The sequence below is a fragment of the Parasteatoda tepidariorum genome, chromosome 3 (genome assembly GCF_043381705.1).
Source record: "Parasteatoda tepidariorum isolate YZ-2023 chromosome 3, CAS_Ptep_4.0, whole genome shotgun sequence".
Taxonomy (NCBI): Eukaryota; Metazoa; Arthropoda; class Arachnida; order Araneae; family Theridiidae; genus Parasteatoda; species Parasteatoda tepidariorum.
In genome coordinates, this window is record NC_092206.1 from 24,669,898 (window position 1) to 24,691,187 (window position 21,290).

Sequence of the window (21,290 nt, forward strand, 5' to 3'; positions counted from 1 at the left end):
GTTTTTTATAACATTTATGTGACCCCCTGTTATATATAACATATTTAAACTTGTACAATTCGACAAAAAATTAAAACTAAGAATGTCATTTATAATGTCAAATGTCCTCTATAATGTAAATGACTAAGAATGTCATTTAAAAGGAAAAATGTAGCCTGGAGAAAGAAAGCGATAGCAGATATGAAATCAGCGAAGAGAAATCATTTACGATCTATTAAAAATTTTCAAACAGCAGAAAAAAGCGCAAAGCGTAATTTTGATACCCACTGTTACCTATAATGTATAATAAATATGGAAAAAAAAACTTATTGCTATTATAACTTTTGAACTAATGATCAGATTGACAATTACTGAGATCCAACTTCAATGGTTGGAGGTGCTAACCTAAACTAGCCCATTATCTCTCTGGTATTACTTAAAAAGTTTCCAGTTTTAATTTTTTATCATAACTAGCCCATTATTCTTGGTAAAACAAACTTAATTTTAATACTAAGTGTATATTTAGCAAAAGCCTATATCTCTTTTTACTAAATTTATTAGGTTGAGTTATAACGTAATTTCTTATCAGGTTTATTAAAAATTACAGAACATTGAGATCCATGTTCTACTTGGATAGCAAAGCATTATTCTAAGTTTTCAAAATGATTAACTAAGTTCATCTGCCGATGGCGTAGCTAATTGCTTACATTTTGCTGAAGGTATAAACGTTTTTTTTTAAATTACCACAATTTACAACAACAGAAACTGCAGTCTGACACTCATTTAAATGTTTGAGTTTAAAGAATTTAAAAAACATTAAAAAAAAACATTGTTTTTAAGTTTTTCTAGTCAATAGCGTCGTCTTTAATGTCATGAATGTAATGAATGTTAACAAACCTTCTAATTCAAACCTAACAATTGTAAATACATTTACAAGTATACACATCTATGATTTCTTGAGCTACATCATTTGAAAAATTAGAAATGAATTAGTTCGCATAATAATTCAGCCTACAATGTTATTATTTTACTTTTTTTCAGGGCGTTCGCATTTATTATCACAGAATTATTGTAGAAGAGCCTCATGAAGAATTCCAAATGATTCTAGCTTCTTGTAATATACCTCCAACACATAACATGACAAGCCCACAAACACTCTCTAGAAGAAGAAGAAACACATTACCAGAAAATTTTGTTGAGCCTGAGTAAGTATAACTGGTATTCCCAAAAACCTTAAATACATAATAATTGATTCGTTTATTTTAAAAGTTACCTCAAGAGATATTTTTGATTCCAAATTTACGCTTATCAATGAAATAGATTGAAACACGAATTCAATAGTTGTCTGCAGCTTTGCTTTGATTCTCTAAAAATGACTTGTTCACCTTTTACAAGTGCTAACCACAATTAGGGGCTATTTTTTTTAAAAAAACCAGCTCGAATGTTATAACTTGAGTCTGGAAATCAAAATAAGAAATCGGATTGCAGATTTAGGATTTGAATAACGGAAATTGTAAATCGAATTGCGGAACACTATTTTTTTAAATCAAAAAAACTTTAATGCGCTTAATTAATTTTTGGCTATGTATGTAAAACAAATTTTTCTGAAAATAACTTTTTAAAAATTAGAGTGAACTTGGAACCAAGCGATTGGGCATACCTTAGGGTCAGGGGGAATAATGGTCATTAATTACGCGGTCAACAGCTACTAGATAAAATTAATATGGTCCGTATTATACACTGGTCACCTTAACTTTCTAGACCAGCTGGCATCCATCGAATTGGTAAGGATTCAAGCTATCAGTGAGAATTAAAACCCAATACATCAATGACTACTCAGTGAGCCATGCTAACTTAGGAGATGGAGCGCTTGCCACCCAATTTGGTGACCCGGGATTAAATCTCTGCTATGGATGGTCGGTATGAATTCCACACCTGACTCGCACCAACCACAGTGCTGACTTAAAATATATTCTCAGTGGTAGACAAATCATGGGTTAGTGTTCCTTTTTGTGAGGATAACAGTGGGAGGCTTTCGCCGTTTTCGTATCCATGTAACGCAAATACGGGTTAGTTCAATCAGGATAGGTTCTCATGTAAGGCAAATACGTTCCAAATACTTGATCCAGGACTTCCAATGTCTTCCGGATCGAGCTCAAAATTACAAGGCTACGGAATTTAACTTGAGTAATCGTAAACTCAAAAAATTGTGTTGGCTACTCAAGGTCGGTATTGAAATAAAATGTCTACACAGTGTTTAAACCTCTCTATCATCACAATTCAGACATAGATATATAGACCAATAAATTACAAGCATTTTTTTAGAGTATCATACGAACAAACGTATTTCATCAAGCAAAAAAAAAATTGCTCAGAAATATATATTTTGTTATTCAAACTATAGATCGAATTTGTCTTATGGAGTTAATTAAATTGACATATGATACTATTGTAATTCAGCTTTAATAAGGATCAGTTTTAAACGAGCGAGTTATTTTAAAAAAATATATCTTGATTTCACTAACCTATCTTGTCTTTAACAGGTAAATGTTTAATATGAAATGTTTGAGCAACCGCATTTTACCTTTTAAGAAAAGTATGCATCACTTTAAATGAAGGGCTAATAATATTCTATGCTAATCCAAATGCATAGAATTTTGAGGAAATTTGCTCTCTTTTACTTATCTTGAACTAATTTAAAAGACTACCTATAACGAACGTTGCTAATTTTTAAATCCTATTTAATAAAGTTTTTTACATAATTTGCCAAATATGCATATAATTTTCAAGAAATTGAGATAAATGTTTAAGTTACGAAACTTACCACCGCTTTCCTCACATTGAATTTTTAATTTCCTTTTAAATGTAAGTTAAAACTTACAGAAAATATTAAACTTCGTAATTTAAACTAATTCTATTTTATGAGTTACTATAGCATAACTAAACTATAAGTAAATGTACTATAGTGGGGGTGAACTTTATAGTTAGTGGATTTAATCCCCACGTAATTAATGTCTAGAATTGTTAAAAGTCGTTGAGGATTTAAGATTCACGTTATTGATTGAGAAATGTCTGCTTGATGTATGATTAAAATGACTAAGATCAGCAAAATTCTCAAATTTTATGAGACAAACTTTGATGAAAGTAGTAAATACAGGACGATTTTATTAAATTATCCGTATATAAGAAAAACAGAATTAGGATCAAGGAATGACGACTACTTTAATATATTATTGGGTTTACCTTACAAAATCAGTTATATTTTTAATAATAAATCAATTAATTATTTAGATTTTGAAATTATACTGGAGGGGAAAAATCTGTGAAGATTACAGTACTTTATGTTAAAAGCAATTTTGGTAATAAAGCCAAAATCAACGATATTTAAAGCATTCATTTGATACTTTTTCCGTTCATGTGCTAATTGTATACCGGAAAATCGTGTTTACAAGACAATAATTCATATTACAACATGTTTAGTCAAAATACAAAATTGAAAAATAAATTTATCCGAAATATTTGTTTGAAAAGTTTTTGCATGTTATGGATAATACGAGTATTTAATGAGTTGCTCATATCTGCTAGGTTATATTTTTTTTCACAGAATATATCATTTGCGATTTTTTTCTTATAATATTTCAAGATGAAAAAACATTATTAAAATGAATTTACGAGTTAATAAAGAACTATAAAATTATATTAATCTTCTTTTTAGCTACGTGAACATCACAGACTACATTGTAGCAAGTGGCCCAGTTCCTTATCTGAATTTAGCAGTCAGGCAGCATGGAAAAATTCTAGATACAACGCTAAATGTCCAGCCAGGCACGCCTTTAGAAATGCTAATATACCTGGACAGAAAAAGTGCAGGTAATATAATATTTTCTTTTGAAAATTATATANTATATATATATATATATATGCAACATAAGAAACTTTTTTACAAATCTTATTATGCCATTTTCTTTATATAAATTCTCTTTTTTATTTTATAATTCAAAACGAAAAGCATAAGAAAATCACGTTCATAGAAGTTCAATTCTTGAAATAAAAGTTTTATTATATAAAGTACCATTCAGCCCCGAAATTATGCTATTAAGCGCGGCCTACTCGTGACAGTCACAATTTACTATAACAAGTAATTTTCTTAGTAATTTATTTAGTTCATAACTTATTTTTTTAGTAGAATTATTGTTGATTTGAAATTATTTAATTTCTAGTAACACGTTTCAAAAGCCTAACTACAAGAAATTATCACTTGATTTCAGTTAGTTTTAAGAATACTAATTTGAAGACGTAGTCTTCAAATGCTATCCAAAGGTAGTTTAAGAATGTGCTACAATACTCGGTTTTAAACAAACGTAAGCTTGCAAGTATCACTGATAGTATCTTTTAAGTATTTAGAACATTACTTCAGTGTTGTTTTCTAGTCCAAAAAGAGGAGTTGTCTAAATTTTGATTTTAATAAAAACCTGATATTGCACTACGAAAACAAATTGTTTTCGAACCTTCTTCAAAAACTGACATATTGAAATTTTTAAGCGAATTTTTAGATCGGGTGCTTCTTGCTTCTTGCATTCGATTTAAAATTTCAAGACCATAGCACGAATGACTTTGGAGTTATACGAGACAAGCAGATAGAATAACTCTTTATTTTAGCATTTCAAATACGTATTTGCATATTTTTCAAAAAGTGGATACGTGTTATGTTTATCTGTAAACTGAAATGATAGTTTCATCTAACAATCTTTATGGTATCTTTATGCTATTTTAATTTTAACTTGCGTTTTCTAGGATGTCCCGAAATGAATTTAGCAGAGAAAACTACATTTTGCAAATTATGTACAAAAACAGGAACAATAATTAAAAGCAAACAAAGATAACCATTTTCTTTCCATGAACTGGAAATTTGCCTTAATTTAAATTCTAGTTCATCAAGTAATTAATATTTACATCTAGTTTTGATCTGCGAACAGCGCACAAAATAAATTGCTATTGTGGTTTTCTGGTTTTGTTTCTCATCTTTATATCCCCATTTTTTGTTGGCAACTTTATGTTTTTAATCAACGTTTACATTGGCAACTTTGTAAAGAAACATATCGACTGTTATTTCCAATTTCTACGTTTTTGAAGCAAATGAAGATTTTGATCAAGTAGAATCTTTTTGATGTCCTATTCACAAATAGTTAGAGGCAGAAGAACAATTTTTCTAGAGTAAACACTTTATTTGTACCACATTAGAAAATGTATCTTCAATATACGTATAGGTAGAAAGTAATTTCAAAAATAAGATTGAATATTTTAGAAGTTAATATTTCAACTTTTTCATGTATGTTTTTTTCTTTGCATATTTGTACATACATTTAAGAAAATCAAAAAGTAATGCACACAATTTTTGAACCGAAAAAAAAAATACACTCTATTTTTAAACGGAATAAAAATGCTATTATAAATCGAAAACAGAAAGTTTACCTTTATATAATTTCATGAAAGAACATTTAAAAAAATAATATTTGATGGTTTACTATTTAATGATTGAAAAATGTTTGAACTTTAATGATCGGCAAATATTTCATGCATAGAATTATCTTTGGTATGAATGAATTTCATGAATTTCAGAATTTTATAAATTCTTTTTTTTCGAAAAAGGTTTTGATTCATTCAAATAGTTTTAATCTGCGGTGAAATGCTCAAGAAAAAAACTAATTACGTATTTATTTTACAATTTAAACTATTATTAGGGCTTACATCTTAATCGTTCTCTTTTTAAAACTGTTATAACTTGATAGCAAAAGCTCACTTGTTTGTTTATGCAGTGAAAAAAATAAAGATTTTGACTCTGACTTCGCAAATGAAAATATTGTGAGCAAAAAGAAAAAAAAAACATTTTTTTAAAGTTTTGCTGCTGAAATTATTCAAATTCCATTCCAGTATGTTAAAATCTGACAATAATACTTAAAATAATTCAAGTATTTCATTTTATTACTTAGAACGCTCTACTCTCTCTTCTGATTTTAATAACTCTTCTGATTTTAGTTATACAAATAAAATTTTCATTGTTTAAATAATAATACATTTATTTTTCAGAAACGTATGGTTTATTAACAAGCTTTCTGAAAGTCACAGACAGCTCGCCAAACCAAGAGGAAGTAATCATAATGAACGGGTAACCATTTTCACATGCTTATAGTTTTTGTAACTTTTATTTGTTTTATTTTTTAACTTAACTAAACATACGTCTTACGAACATGTACAAAGTAAGATGCTAAGATGTAAATTACTTATTGAAGTTGGGATTGACCCAAAACATGACTCGTGTTTTTACTTTTAAAGCTGCATTTTTGTAACAAAACTTAATGCCAGAATTGCCTCTTGATCATTGATCTCATTTGCAAATATTGTTTCTAAGAAACACGTAGGCCTTATTAACAGTGTTATATTGATATGAACGACTCTGCATCATTGCTAATTTAAAAGCAATTTGACAGAGCTAAAAGTAAAACAATTTTATTAAGTTCTACTGATTTTATGTGGATATGTGCAGTAAGCAAATTTATAAGTATTTTCGTCGGTATAATGAAAAAGTACCGAAAATCATAATGATTTTTTTGTTATATGATTGAATTTTCTTGGTATATGCTTCGAGCAAATATTTTGTCAAAGTAACGAAATAACCTTTGTCCCTTCTTAGGGGAAACAATTTCGTTAAAATTAAAAGCAAACTTTCGTCATTTTATTAAAACTGAAAACTTTCAGCGATTAATACATCTAACTTTTCTAATAATTTCTTTATCGCGAGCACCTTATAAGTAGATCGGTGTCGCCCAAAAAACACAAGAAAGTTTGATAGAACATAGAGATAAATTACACTCGTGCCAGTTGAGGGATTCAAACCCAGAAACTTCCCGGTACGAGAGCAACTTCTTTACCACCATACAGCCGGACTTCTTTATCGGCACTTTCTTTTCGATCATTTCATCTAGTCATCATTCTAGTTTCATCTTTCTACTAAACAATCTCATACAATGCATTACGATGAAGTGCCATAATTGAGAAAACATATCCCTCATATATTTGAGTGTTCGAGTTCTGCCTACAATCACGTAATTTCTTGACGAGATGACTCTCAAAATTAATGAAATGCAGCTCGAAATTAAATGAATCGTCAAATTTGAGGGTTTCAAGTCTAAAAGTGAATTTTCTTAGACTGAAAAACATACAAATTATATAAAATATATATTAAATAAAAACGATTTTTTTTTTTGCTTTAAAGACTACATATAATTATTCAAAGTGAATTTTTTTCGAACTATATTTTTCGTAGAAGAAAACATAGCTCCATACGAAAGCTCTATTTTTCGCGTGACAATCGTTCTTAAAGCAAAACAGATTTATTTCTAGTTCTAAACTAGATTTATTTCTTATTCTTTAGGTAGAACGAATCTGTAGAATGTTGCCACAAAAGTTGTCTTAACACAAACTTCTCTCTTATCCACGTTCCATGCGTTACTATTTCTTTTACAATTGTTGAATTTTCTTATCCTTTTTCAGGTGTTCCATCGATCCGTACATTTTCGGGAATTTCCAATCCCTGGAAAATGGAGACGCTCTGTCGGCGAAATTCAGAGCATTCAAGTTTCCTGACGCCAATTATGTGCTCTTTGTTGGTACAGTCAGCGTCTGTTTACAACAATGCCGCGGGGTGAGTGCCTCTGATTTTTTCACCTATGTCGCAGTTTTTTTTTCCTCGGTTATTTTTTTTTTTTTTTTGTGAATACTTCAATCTTAGATTTCAAATGCTACAAAATATACTTTTTTGTGAAAAAAAATTCTTTTGAAGTTGTTTTCTTTTGAATTCAAACTTTACCTTAGAATTTCAATTTTTAAAACGAAAGTTAACTGAAGTAAAAGAAAAATAAAATATTTTGTTAACCACGTTGCTAAATCATGGAAATAGTAATTTAATTAAAAATATTTTTACAAAGCATTGGAAAGAAAAATCTTATTAAAGAGTGAAAGTAATTAAGTAATTTAGATTTGTATAAAAGTTTAGCTTTAATTTAATTTATGGCAAAATGTATTCTAATGAATTAAGACATATTAAATTAAAATATGCAAACTAAAGAGCAAATTAGAGGAAATCTGATAGTATGGTAAAGAGGAAGTCTAAACACAAACCTCGGATTTTTTTTTCCTCCACTTTTTTAAAAGTTATACACTTGATTAACAACAAAAAATGTGAAGATGGTAAAAAAGTCTTCAGATTTGTAAACAAAAAATACTTGAAAACATAAAAAGTAAAGTTGCCAACCGAAAATAGAAAAAATATGTAAAAAATAAAAATAAAACAACCGATGTAGCAGAGCTGATTATAATATTACCTGTGTTATATGTGAGCTTTTAGTAAGCAAATTAGTTTCATAGTTATGGCAGTGAAATATGCTGTAATATGTCTGAAAAACGTTCTTCATTCTGAATTTTTTTTAATTTCTGACATTAGTGTGAAATCTCTTGGAACCATCTTAAAGTTTTAAGGGAATGTTTTTAAAATGACCCCACTAATTTGAAATTTGGTTTAGATACCACGTATGTGTAATGCCAAATAACTAAATACTTTGAAAATCCTTTTAATACTAATAAAAAATATAGTTTTACTTTATATTGAAATTTATATAGTGTGCTTTTATTTGATTTTATTAAATTTAGTGGTTAATGTACAATGCACTAGGCCTGAAGATATTTGTAAAACTGGCACAATTAAGAAATTTAGATAAAAGTTAACAAGATGAAAGTTAAAGTAAAATAAAAAAAAATAAATAAACAATCTTTTGCCTTAAATCTCAATGCATGTGACAGAGCATAACATTTCTCCCAAAATGTTTCGCTTAATTAAACAAAAAGTAATAATTCTGAAAGATGGTGTTATTCATCCATTTTATTGTTGTCATTTTTTCATTGTGTTTTGTGTATAAATATTTCATTCTCCATTTGCACGTAGTTGGTGGCTTATGATAGACAATTCAAAAAATTTCGAAAGGAAATTATGTGATTTTTAATTCTTCCTCTTTGGTTTACAGGTTTACTACTTGAAGTATTCCATGTTTGCAGTAATTGTGATAAATGTCAAAAAATTTTGAACTTAACATTGGTTAGAAAAATTATGCCTACTAATAAATTTGTTGTAAGAAATTTTTTTATTATCTTTAACCATTTTCCCGATTTAAATTTCTTAAAATCAGCCAATCAAGCATCATGCAGCTATTTCATTGCCTAAGCGTTTCCTTCAATACTATGTTTATCAAAAGATTAATATTTACAATAAATTTCTTATTATTTTAATAATTTCATATTTTTATTTCATTCTAGGTTCCATGTGGGAATGGTCAGTTAGGATATGGGCGAAGAAAACGAAGATCCATACCTTCTGATCTGCCACCCGATCCGAACAAAGTGTTTGAAGTGGAGATGACCACATTTCTCAAAGTTGAATATTCGGAAGATCATTTCACTTTAAACAAAGGTATGACAGGAACATGTATGTTGACTATAGTGGTCGTTATTGTTGATAAAGAAGTGTTTTTATTTTATAAAGATGATTTGCGTAAAGCTTATTGGGTGGTAAAAATTAAGATGACAGTACTCGGAGGAAGGGTCCGAATAAAACTTCAAATATTTGCTGCTTATATCATGAGGCCAAGGTTTCCGTTAAAAGAAATAGTTTCCAAAATTTCATAGTACAACAACCAGATGGACCTACAACACAGTAAAATGAAAGATTAAAGCTCAAAAATTAAAAATAAAATATATTTAGTTATTTACAATCTGCGATCTTTTCGTGCATGTCTTGTCAGTCAACAATATGCTTATGGTGACAAGTATGTATCATTTGTATATGTTTTTAGAACTACAGCTTGATCTATTTGCAAATATCAAAATCCATCGTAAAAGAGTGTTTGTTCAGAAAAAGTATATTCTAGTATATTTTTTCTGTATACCAATTACTAGTTAGCGTTAATTTATTCTCATATTTGAGGTTTCATTTTAAGCTATTGAGATAATTATCTATTGTCATTTAGATAGTTACATTAATTTTTTATTAAAATTAGAAAGACATCATTGTAGTATACCTATAAAATATGACAGTATTAGTCTGATCTTTTCCAGATTGTTTGCGAGCATATGAAATAGGTATAAATTACAAATTATTATCGTAATTAATTCAAGAAGAAATATATTAGAAACCGCACCATTTAAATTATATGTTATTTTATTTGAGTTGATTAACAAAAATATTTTATGTAATGGAAAATTGACTCTTCAATTAAGCTTATACTTTGGTTTCCTAAGTTATTGAGTTTCTTTTTCGCCATGAATAATAATTGAAAATATGTTGATATACTCTTGTTTTTTTTAATTCAACAGGGGTACCTTAGCCTAACTAAGGGCTACCCAAACCTTCCTGATATAATGGGGTACCTACCAAAATATCGAAGGGGCAGCTCTGGTCTCTCTCGTCATTCTAGGTATAAGGTTCTGTATAAATGAGACTAACGTAAGAATGATTAAATAGGCACTTAAATTGGATCAAGTTATAAAAATTGAGAAATACTCAATACTTTATGTTAACTCAATACTTTTACTTTTTTTTATTTGCGCAGGGTAAAAAAATTAAATTTCTGTTTGAAACGAATTTTATTTATTTTTAATCCATTACTTATGAATTTTAGGATCATTAAAAGGAGACTTCGAGAACAACCAAAAGAAATCGGAGCAACAGGCAAACGTAAGCTTCAGTTCCGTAAACGAAGTTGCCGCCCTCTATGGTAACAACAGCAGTTCTCGTCAGTCATACAGCTACATGAGAACCATAATCGGAAGTACATTGCTACTCATATTCCATTCTTGCTGGTTACGAGGATTATGGAAATGAGGAGGAAAAAAACACACAAAGCGAATCTTGTTTTTCGCTTATAACTTTGCCAATGTTTCGCCAATTCTAATCACGTGGTTTTCACTGATCTCATAACAAGTATTCATTGAACTTAACGCATCTGCTCATTCTCAACTAAAACATTTCAAGAGATGCCCGATTTGTCTCACCCCATTTTCGAACTTTCTTATCATGTCATATTTATCGCTATCATGTGATTGTACATAATTTTCAATCGACAATAATTTCACTGTTTAAAATTATAATAATAAGAATATTACATGACATAATTTTGTGTATAATAATCAGTCTGTAGTCAAATGTGTCAAAAACATCAGTTTGTATCACCAAACAACGGAGTTAACAAATTTAAACTTACATTAATCGACAAAAGGATTTCCTCAATGCTAATTGGATTTTTCACAACAACATAATGGGATATTAGAAGAATAATAGTTAAATGTTATATTTCTTTTTTCTTTTTCACATAAGGTACTCCTATATTAATTGCTCAGTGGTTAGGGCACTGAGCTGTCATTGTGAGGAACTGGGGCTCGATCTCCAGTTGCAGCTTGAAGCCCACCCAGCTTCAGATTGATAGGTAACAGCTTGTCTGGAAAGTAAACGCAGCCTGTGGGTGTGGGTAGTGCTGACCACTTTACCAAAATCATGCCATTGTTCACAAAATTGTGGAGCTATACCTTTCATATACTCCCTCGCCCTCAGCGGAATGTTGCGGGAATGTTTTTTTTTTAATTTTTACTCGTATATTAAGTACTCACATTTAGTGTTTGCGTTTCAGACGTTATAAATATGTAAGAAACAGTTTTATTGTAACAGTCAATGATGTTTATTGTATTTTTTGCTCATTAAAATTCATATGTTTTAAGCATCCATATTTAATTAAAATTACATTGTCATTGTAACATTTTATAACAGGAACGAAATAACGCATGAAAAAACAGTTATATCTTATTTTTCTTACATGGGATATTTAACAATTGTGCAATGTGCGTCACATAAATAATATTTTTTGTAAAAACAAATGTAGAAAGAAATGTAAAAATTCTTAAATTATCTACTTCTTACATTCACTTCATTAACATGACAACTTTTGTGAACCGTATGATGCATTCCATCATGATCAAAATGCTGTACAAAAGATTGGGCATCTCTTGAAATGATTAATCTAACTTTGTGGAAAGACGAAGTATTGCACTGTAAAACACTGTCTTGTGTCGATGGTGAAGGATTATTTTGTAGGTGAATGACTGTATTTTTTTCTCAATCCCGGGAAGAAGTTATTCCTCAATAAAGGATTAGCCAAAGTGTCGCTGAACAAATGCTTCGTGCTATGTTTATGTTGGTTTTTAACTTTTAAGAGTGCTTGATTTTAACGTTATTGACTCCTGAGTGTTAATTATCAATAAAAATACTTAATTTATCTAAATGGAGTTTGTTCATTTTGATAAAAGTAGTAACACAATACACAAATTAACAATACTTAGAAAAACACCTTTTGTATTGAAATGGTATGCTGCTCTCACTAATTATCATTTTGAAAACTCAGAGTTTATGTCCATATTTATAACCGCGCAAGTTTCCCATCGTCATATAATACAAATTTTTTCATGTTGGTCATACAAATCATACTGAATTCCATTGCAAAAATATATGAATCAAATGTACAAAATCATAAATAAAAGTAATATGACACACACTGGTTCAAAAGTATAGTTCAAAGATTAGGTCATGAGGTGAAAGCATGAATTAATTTTCTTTGCGCTTTCTTCCTATGGACAACGTTAGATTTGATTTTGAAACTCATATATTGAATATTTGAGTTAAAAGAAATTTTAAAAAATTGCCTTTTTTGCTCTTAACCATTCAGCTTGTGAAACTATCTTTAAATACTAATATGTAACTTGAAAACAAATATAATTTATTATTATATAGCAGTTTTAGAGTATTTTTTTAAAAAAGGAAATACAGATATTCATTTTAACTATTGTGTGCATTACTAATTTTAATAACTTTGGTAACATTTCTGACTATAAACTTCCTTTCAGAATATAAACTTATTTAACAGAAATTTTGCTAACAGCAAATGTTAGAACAGAAAAACATACCATCTCGAATCAATTGAAATGTCAGTTTTCTATTGCTTCGAGTTTTGTATGCATATTTTTCATGGATGTTAGATTATATTTCATGGAGCATATTTTCATTCAGATAAATTATCCTTTTTAACTGTCAGATGGTAAATAAGAAAGGATGAAACAAATAGCTTGGAATTTGATAAATTTACTACTAAAGAGCATCTAAACACAGTAAAATAATTAAATTGTGTGAAAAAGAAAAGGGTAGTCTTAATAATATTCCATTTTTGGAACAATGGAACTTCTTACAGTTTCATTTGTTAATGACGATGGTCAAGATCACTTTAGTTGTGTTCCATCTTCAGGTGGAACGAAGTGGTAATCACTTAGAAGTCATTGAAATTGCATGATATTATTTTGGGAGATGCATTTAGAGTACAAACGTTTTAAAAGTAAAAAAAAAAAAAATTATATTCATAAAATATTCTATATTTCCTCCTAAAATAGATTTTAAAATGAGTCAAGATAAGAGCAATTTTCATTTGTTCATGATATTTTGAAAAATTTTTCTTGTTTTTTTTTAATTTTTTCTCTCATCAAATTTCTATTTCTTACACGATATTATAATATTAAACTCGCAAGTACAAGGTGTGAGTATCTCGATCCTGCTTGGTTGTTGAAACATGGCATTTGTTTACTTCAGCAACTGTTCTTTCTATTCTATTTCAAGTAAGCCCATTAAGTACCAATTCTCTTAAGTGGCACATTCTATATTCTTTGACAAAGATTCTTTTGCAAGGATCACTATATATATCATCATTATATATTTCTATGTATGAGTATATATATATATATATATATATATATATATATGTATATATANAGAAAAATACATAAGCTATTTTTTTCTGAGCATAAATTTAGCGTATGTGTACTAGTAATCAAATGTTTGATTTCTTACTAATTTATTCTAATTATTAAATTATAGAAATAGGATACATTTTTTAGATTATTTTCTTGAACGTAAACTTTTCAGAGTAATCAGTTTGGTTTAGTTCTATCGCAAAAATCATTAGATGATGGAAAACCTAAAACTGTTAATTTATTTATCTCTGCATAAAAAGAGTTTACTTAAGCCTAGTTTATTGTAAAAAAAATATGTATATATATATATATATATGTATATATATATATTTCTTGCTTAACTCAAAGATAGCCATGAAGCCATGTAGAATATAAACAAACTAATTACGAATCGAAGTTCCCAGGCACACAAAGCAAAAATATATCATGGATACAAGAAAGTACGCAATCAAATAATCAATCTGTTAATAATAATCAAGTTAATAACAGTTAATAGTTAATAATAGTTAATAGTTAATAATAAGCTAATAATAATAAGTTAATAATAGTTAATAATAGTTGATAATAGTTAATAATGAATACGTTAACAAATAATCAAGTTAAGTAAAAGATTCAGATGAGAAAGAATTATATTTCAACAAATTCGTGGTGCTATACGTCATTGTATTCAATTAACAGTACATTTATTAACATTATAACCTATGTGAAACTTAGTTCTCAACTTTAATACGCCATTTTGCTTATAAGCCCCTAGCGCTGACGTCATTGCTCACATGTGTGGGTATCTGTGATCTTCTTCTTCTTGAAGTGCAAGAACCCGATTAAACTTTCACTTTTTCGTTTATTTTTATTCCACGTGACTCTAGGATTTGGTGTTCTACGTCATGTTTTTCAATATTACTTTCAAAATCAATATTCTACTTCCATACTATAGACTCTAAGTTGCTTTCATCCATGTTTCACGTATCAGTTAATACTCCTGATTCGTCAAGACCTAGTTTAAAAATGTATATCTAGGTCTTCCAAATCTGACGATATGAAATTTTTAAACAAAATGGTAAGAGAAAGCAAAATTTGTAAATAAGACAAAAAAAGAAGAAAGAAACAAATAACACTTTTTTTAAACTTACTCTGTAACAAGTTTATCGCTGAGTAAAATAAATCACAATAGTCAAGAAATTAAAAACTATCAATAAGAAGAATCTACTGATATGGGGAACAATTGATAAACCTTTTCATGATAAATTTTAACTCTATCAATTGCAAACAACAACAAAAAAAATATAACAACCTCCTAAAAGTCATCACTTTATCAGAAAGAATTTCTTTAACGTAGTTAGAATTTTAACAAAAGAGAAAAACTCTTGACTACGAAAGATTCATTTGAAACATTGGCATGCGAACGGTAAGGGAAGTAGAGACTTAAGAAAAAAAATTTAATTAAGGTATGCCATGAATAAACTTGTAATTCATAGTCGATAAAGAGATAATGAACTTTAAAATAAAATGTCGCCTCAACCGATAATTATGCATTCCACTAAATTCGAGAATCACGAAAAGTGCATCCACAAAAAATATGCTTATCTTATGCTAATATTCTGTCTTATTTGGAAATGTGTCCTATATTTTTCCTATATTATGCTATCTCGCTCTACTAAAAATTCTATCTTATCTTCAGAAACGGCAATTTTTATATTTACTACACCTTACCTAAATGAACTACTTATTCTATACAAATAACATATTATTCTACCTAAACTATTTTCCACCCACTAAAAAAATAGATCTTTATTTTATGCTAATATCATTTCCCATCTAAATTCGCATTCTATCTAATTCCCATCATATGCTACCTTATTCTATATTAGATACACTAAAAAAAGGGTCCATATTTTAGAGATAAAATTATTTATTATTTAAACACTTATTCTATCCAATCATATTTTTATATCTAATCTAGACACAAACTTTTTTGTTATTTTACAAACTTTATATTACAAGCTGCAAATTTTTTATTAACTACTCCGTATCTTAATAAACTACGTATTCTACACAAATAGCATATTATTCTATTTAAACTATTCCATACCCACTGAGAAAATAGGTTCTTATTTTATGCTAATATCATTTCCTTTATCACCTAAATTTGAATTCTATCTTAGTCTTATCATATGCTACCTTATTCTATATAACATAGACACATCCTCTGAGAAAAGCGCCCATATTATAATGATAAGATTATTTATTATCTAAACTCTTATTCTATCTAAGTCCTATTTTTTGTAACCTAATATAGACGTCAAGTTATTTCAACTAATAATTTAAATTTAAATTTTAGGCAACTGAAAATTATTGAATCATATTTTATCGCGCAGACACTTTCATGGGACGTCGTTTTTTTTTATTTCAAATAAAGAAATTGCTAAGTTATTCCTTTGAAACAGATTATAAATTTACAAGAAATAAAGTTTTAGTAGGGAATATATTTTATGAACAAACTTACAACTCACAGTAGCTCAAGAAATGAAGGGATTTTACATAAAATATCCCCTCAACTTATCATTCCCCGTCCTACAAACTTCGAATTTGGCTTAGGAAAGATTTAGATCAAGAACTGTTCATCTACTAAAAATCGTATTCCTATCTTACGCTAATATTCTAGCTTACTTATAAAAATCTTATGCTATATTTATATATTATGCAGTGTTTTTCTTCCAAAACTACACGTTATCCCCATAAATTGAATATATTTTTATTATTTCCTTCTTTTTTCCTTAATTTCCTTATTTCCTTAAATCAGAATAAAATGCCATATAAAAAGAATCAGTTGTTTAAACTGATTCTTTTTATATAGCATTTTATTCTGATTCAACTTTTAAACAATGCGCTCCTAAGAATTCATTAAAAAATGCGTTCCTAACTTTTTGTTTAATGTGACTGATTTTTTTACCTCTATTTTATAAAACGCATTCTTTCATGGGACATCATGTAAAAAAAAAAAAAAAAAAAAAAAAAAAAAAAACTAAGCAATTACTAAGTTATCCCTTGAAATCGAAGTATATACTTTTAAAAAAGAAAGTTTAACTAGGAGATATATAGTGTGGATTAACTGAGAATTCACAATCGCTCAAGAAATAAAGGGCTTTTGAATAAAATACTACCTGAACTCAATATTCAGCGTTCAAGAAAATTCGAGCCAAGCTAAGAAAAGATTTAAATTAAGAAAAGTCCATCCACTGAACATTGTATTCCTATATTATGCTACTAATATACCTTGAGCTGTGGAGGTTCAAGAGATAGAGAGCTAGCCTCCCAATGACCTGACTCAGGCTCGAGTCCCAGCGCTGACTGGTCAATACGAGTTCTGTCACACTGACAGCAGTGCTGACATAAAATATCCGCAGAGGTACACGGATTATGGGCTCTCGCCATCGGCAAACAGTGGGAGGTTTTTTGTGGTTTTCTGTAGCGCAAATGCGTGTTAGTTCCATCAAAAATTACTCCACGGAAGTTAATTTGCTCCAATGATTGATACAAGAGCACCTTTGTCTTCTGGATTGGGTTCAAAATTGCTAGGCTACAAAGTATCGACATAGGTGTAAACTCAGAATCGGGACGGCTATTCAATGTTGATTAAAAAATTGTCGGCTATGTTATACCTTGACCAGAATCTTATCCTGTTTTATTCCTATATTCTGCTGTCTTTTTCCTCTAAAACTACATCTTATCATCATGAATTGACGAAATATTGTTATTCAAGTTCTTAATTAACAATATCATTTTTTTCTTACTTCCAATGCCCCCTTGCGTTAACATTTCGTCAATTCAAGAATTGACAGGGAAGGTTTATCGGCCACTCTTTCAGAGGCACCATATTAGGTGGGCCAACGTTTCTCCCACAGTAAGAACAGATAGTACAGAGAATGAAAGAACATCCGTGCCTTGCCCGGGATTTGAATCCGGAACCAATCAGATGTAAGGCCAGCTCCCTGACTCCTACACAGTCCGGTCGGTGATTTTTAGGTAGGGTATTACCAATACCTTACCTATATAAATTGTATTACTATTGTTGTTGTTGTTCATTTACTTCGCACTAGAGCTGAACAATGGGCTCTTGGCGACAGTCTGTGAACCATCCCTGAGGATGATCCGAAGACATGCAATCACAATTTTGATCATCTGCAGAGGGGATGGCACCCCCGCTTCGGTAGCCCGACAACCTGCACGCGAAGTCGAGCACTTTACGGTAGAACAGTTTAACGAGGACCGATACCGCACACCCTCGATCCCAACGCAGACTGATCCAAGTGGTCACCCACCCGCACACTGACCGCAACCAGTGATGCTTGACTTCTGTGTTCTGCTGGGAACCGTGCCTTAACGATCAGTACACTGTGAGACATTATTATTGTAATCATATTAATTCTACATATCGTACATAGCTCATTCTACATAACAAACTTAAGCTATTCTTCATTCATTAAAAAATTCGATCCTATTTTATGCCAATTTTATTTCTCATTTAAACTCTTATTACATTTTAATCCTTCTATGTGCTTTATTATTCAACTTAAACGACACACGGCCTTAAGAGTGTAAATTTAAATTTCCTGTTATAAAAATAAATAAAAAAATTTAACCGGCGTTTTATCCGACAAATCCCTTCTTTTTCACGAAACATAATTTTTTTTTGGTAAACTGAGCAATTTCTAAGTTATTCCTTTAAAGCAAAGTGTAAACTTACAAGAAAGAAAGTCTTACTAGGAAATATATATTACAGAACTCGCAGTCGCGCAAGTGATAAAGGGCTTTAAAATAAAATGTCACCTCAACTCATCATTCAGCATCCCGCAAATTTCGAGCCTGGCTTAGCAAAGATTTAGGTCAAGAAAAGTCCATCCACTAAAAATTGCATTCCTATCTTATGCTAAAAATAGGTTATCCGTAAAGAGTAAAAAGCTATTCATTTTCTTCTACAGTAAACAGAAGTTGAGTCAATATTGATTGAAATGCGGCTCCGAAAATTCTGTGGCTGGCCCCGTTTCGATGATTGCATTTTATGTTGCATTTCTTATTCGGATTCTCCCAAGATTTTTAATCAGATGCTTCTGCTTTTTTTGTTCTTTCTGTTGGACAAGCATAAAAAATCGGCTTTTTCTCCCCTTTAATTTATTTTCTAAATCATGCTTTGTGGATTTTCTTAAATGGAAATTCCAGAAGTGATGTTTTTTCCCCCTTTTAAGTAGGAAAGTTAGACTACAGTTTGAAAAAAACCTCTTACAAGGTGTTTTTAAGGTCATTTTGTGGTTGACAGGCATAATAAAATTCCCATTAGGTAGTAAATAAGGTAGTGCTTTGCACCAAAAATAACCTCATCAATAAACCTCAATTTCAACGTCATTTACACCTCATAAAATCAACCTCATTTATGGCTAAGCAAATACTTTAATTTTATTTCTTAATCGTCTTTGAACAGCAGATCCAATTTTGAATTTCCGACCATCAATGTTCAACTACGTAATTTTGAATACAATGCAGAAGACAAGGGAACTCCTTCTTCAAGTATAGGATGAAATTGGACTTAATGGGTAACTTTTTGATGGAACTAACCCGCATTTGCGTTACATGAATAGGAAAACCACGATAACCTCCATGGTTAGCCTTACAGCAGGGAGACTCTCGCCCATAATCCGTCAACCACTGAGGATAGTTTACGTTTTCACTGTGGTCGGTACAAGCCGGTGCGGAATTCGTATTAACCAACTATGGCTGGAATTTCAACCCGGGTCACCTCATTGGGAGATAAGTGCTTTATTCTCTGAGCCACCGTAGCACCATTAATACTTTTAGTTGCAAACGGGGGAAATTATTCACACCGCAAAAATACTTATTTGCTTCAAGTGTAAAAAAATTTCCTGTACTCCTTAAAAACAACCCTTTTAAGTTGGTTGCTCAAAAGTAGATTTTTATTAACCTTAATTGAATAAAACAACTTCATACTCCTTGATTATAAACCTTAAAAGGTTGATTTCTTAAGGTTGTTATTGAAGTCAACTTCTAAACAATCGTAACACTTCAAAACAACCTCAAAAACACCGTAAATTGTTGAATGGAATGTATCTACGTTGATATTTTAAATTGTGCTTAAATTGTACTGATAAAAATTTGCTTTCTTTCATGAAAACAACTCTTTTTAATGAAACAAATAAAAATTATCCTGTAACTTGTAAATTCAAATATTTTAAAAATAAAGTTAAGTCAAATTTTTTTAGTTTTGAGTTAGAATTATAATAAATAAAATTATTAAACTAAGTTAAAATTATTATACTTACATTGAATTGAAGTTAATTTGCTGTACTGTAAAGAACTGTGTGTTCAATACTGCGTGGTTATGAAAATTTTTGGATTCAATTGTTACAAATATTTGGTAGAAATATAAAGTTATTATGCTTTTTAACTACGAATACTTAATTTATATGTGAAGATATTTTGCATAGTGCAAGTAAGACGATAAAGGATTATGAATGTTTTTGCACTTTTTCCCTTTTCCTTCTAACAGAATCTCATATGCGTAACTTATGTTTCTATTTTTTTCTCAATTAGAAAGTATAATGCGGCAGATTTGATAGTTATAGAAACTTTTATTTGAAATGCCAGAATCAAATAGAAAAGCAAAGGGAGCTTTGAAAATTAACAAATCCTATTATTTTATAGTTTTATTCAATTGTTAAAAATATTGAAATATATCTCGTCTTATCCAACTTGGCATTTGCGGCACTTAAAAATTTCCCTTCACTTGCTGTTTCTCTGGTTGAAAAAAAATCAGTCTTCTTCATTAATATATATNTATCAATATATCAATTTCCAAAAACCGAAATACATTCCAAAATGATACAAAATTCATGATTCAGTTTTAAACAGTATCAAAACTTCAAAATATAAAATTTGTATAAAATATTTTTAGATACTACAATCAATGTATCTAGTCTAGGGGAAAATAGCAATGGTTAATTTAGTTATTCAAATGAATGCATATTAACACCTTAAACTTAAAAGAAGTAATATTCCTCAGCATAGATAAGTATCAATATATCAATTTCCAAAAACCGAAATACATTCCAAAATGATACAAAATTCATGATTCAGTTTTAAACAGTATCAAAACTTCAAAATATAAAATTTGTATAAAATATTTTTAGATACTACAATCAATGTATCTAGTCTAGGGGAAAATAGCAATGGTTAATTTAGTTATTCAAATGAATGCATATTAACACCTTAAACTTAAAAGAAGTAATATTCCTCAGCATAGATAAGTATCAATATATCAATTTCCAAAAACCGAAATACATTCCAAAATGATACAAAATTCATGATTCAGTTTTAAACAGTATCAAAACTTCAAAATATAAAATTTG

General features: G+C 29.5%; 1 protein-coding gene across 1 annotated transcript in view; it reads left to right on the plus strand.

Moving 5' to 3' along the window:
- Positions 1-12,359, plus strand: part of LOC107450357 (uncharacterized) — a 120,802-nt gene extending 108,443 nt beyond the window's left edge. The window contains exons 5-10 of the mRNA XM_016066122.4: positions 1,021-1,184; positions 3,695-3,849; positions 6,067-6,145; positions 7,531-7,681; positions 9,346-9,499; positions 10,707-12,359. Of these exons, the coding sequence (XP_015921608.1) occupies positions 1,021-1,184; positions 3,695-3,849; positions 6,067-6,145; positions 7,531-7,681; positions 9,346-9,499; positions 10,707-10,909 (906 nt within the window). The 3' untranslated portion in view covers positions 10,910-12,359. The remainder of the gene's footprint in view (positions 1-1,020; positions 1,185-3,694; positions 3,850-6,066; positions 6,146-7,530; positions 7,682-9,345; positions 9,500-10,706) is intronic.
- Positions 12,360-21,290: the final 8,931 nt, after the last annotated feature.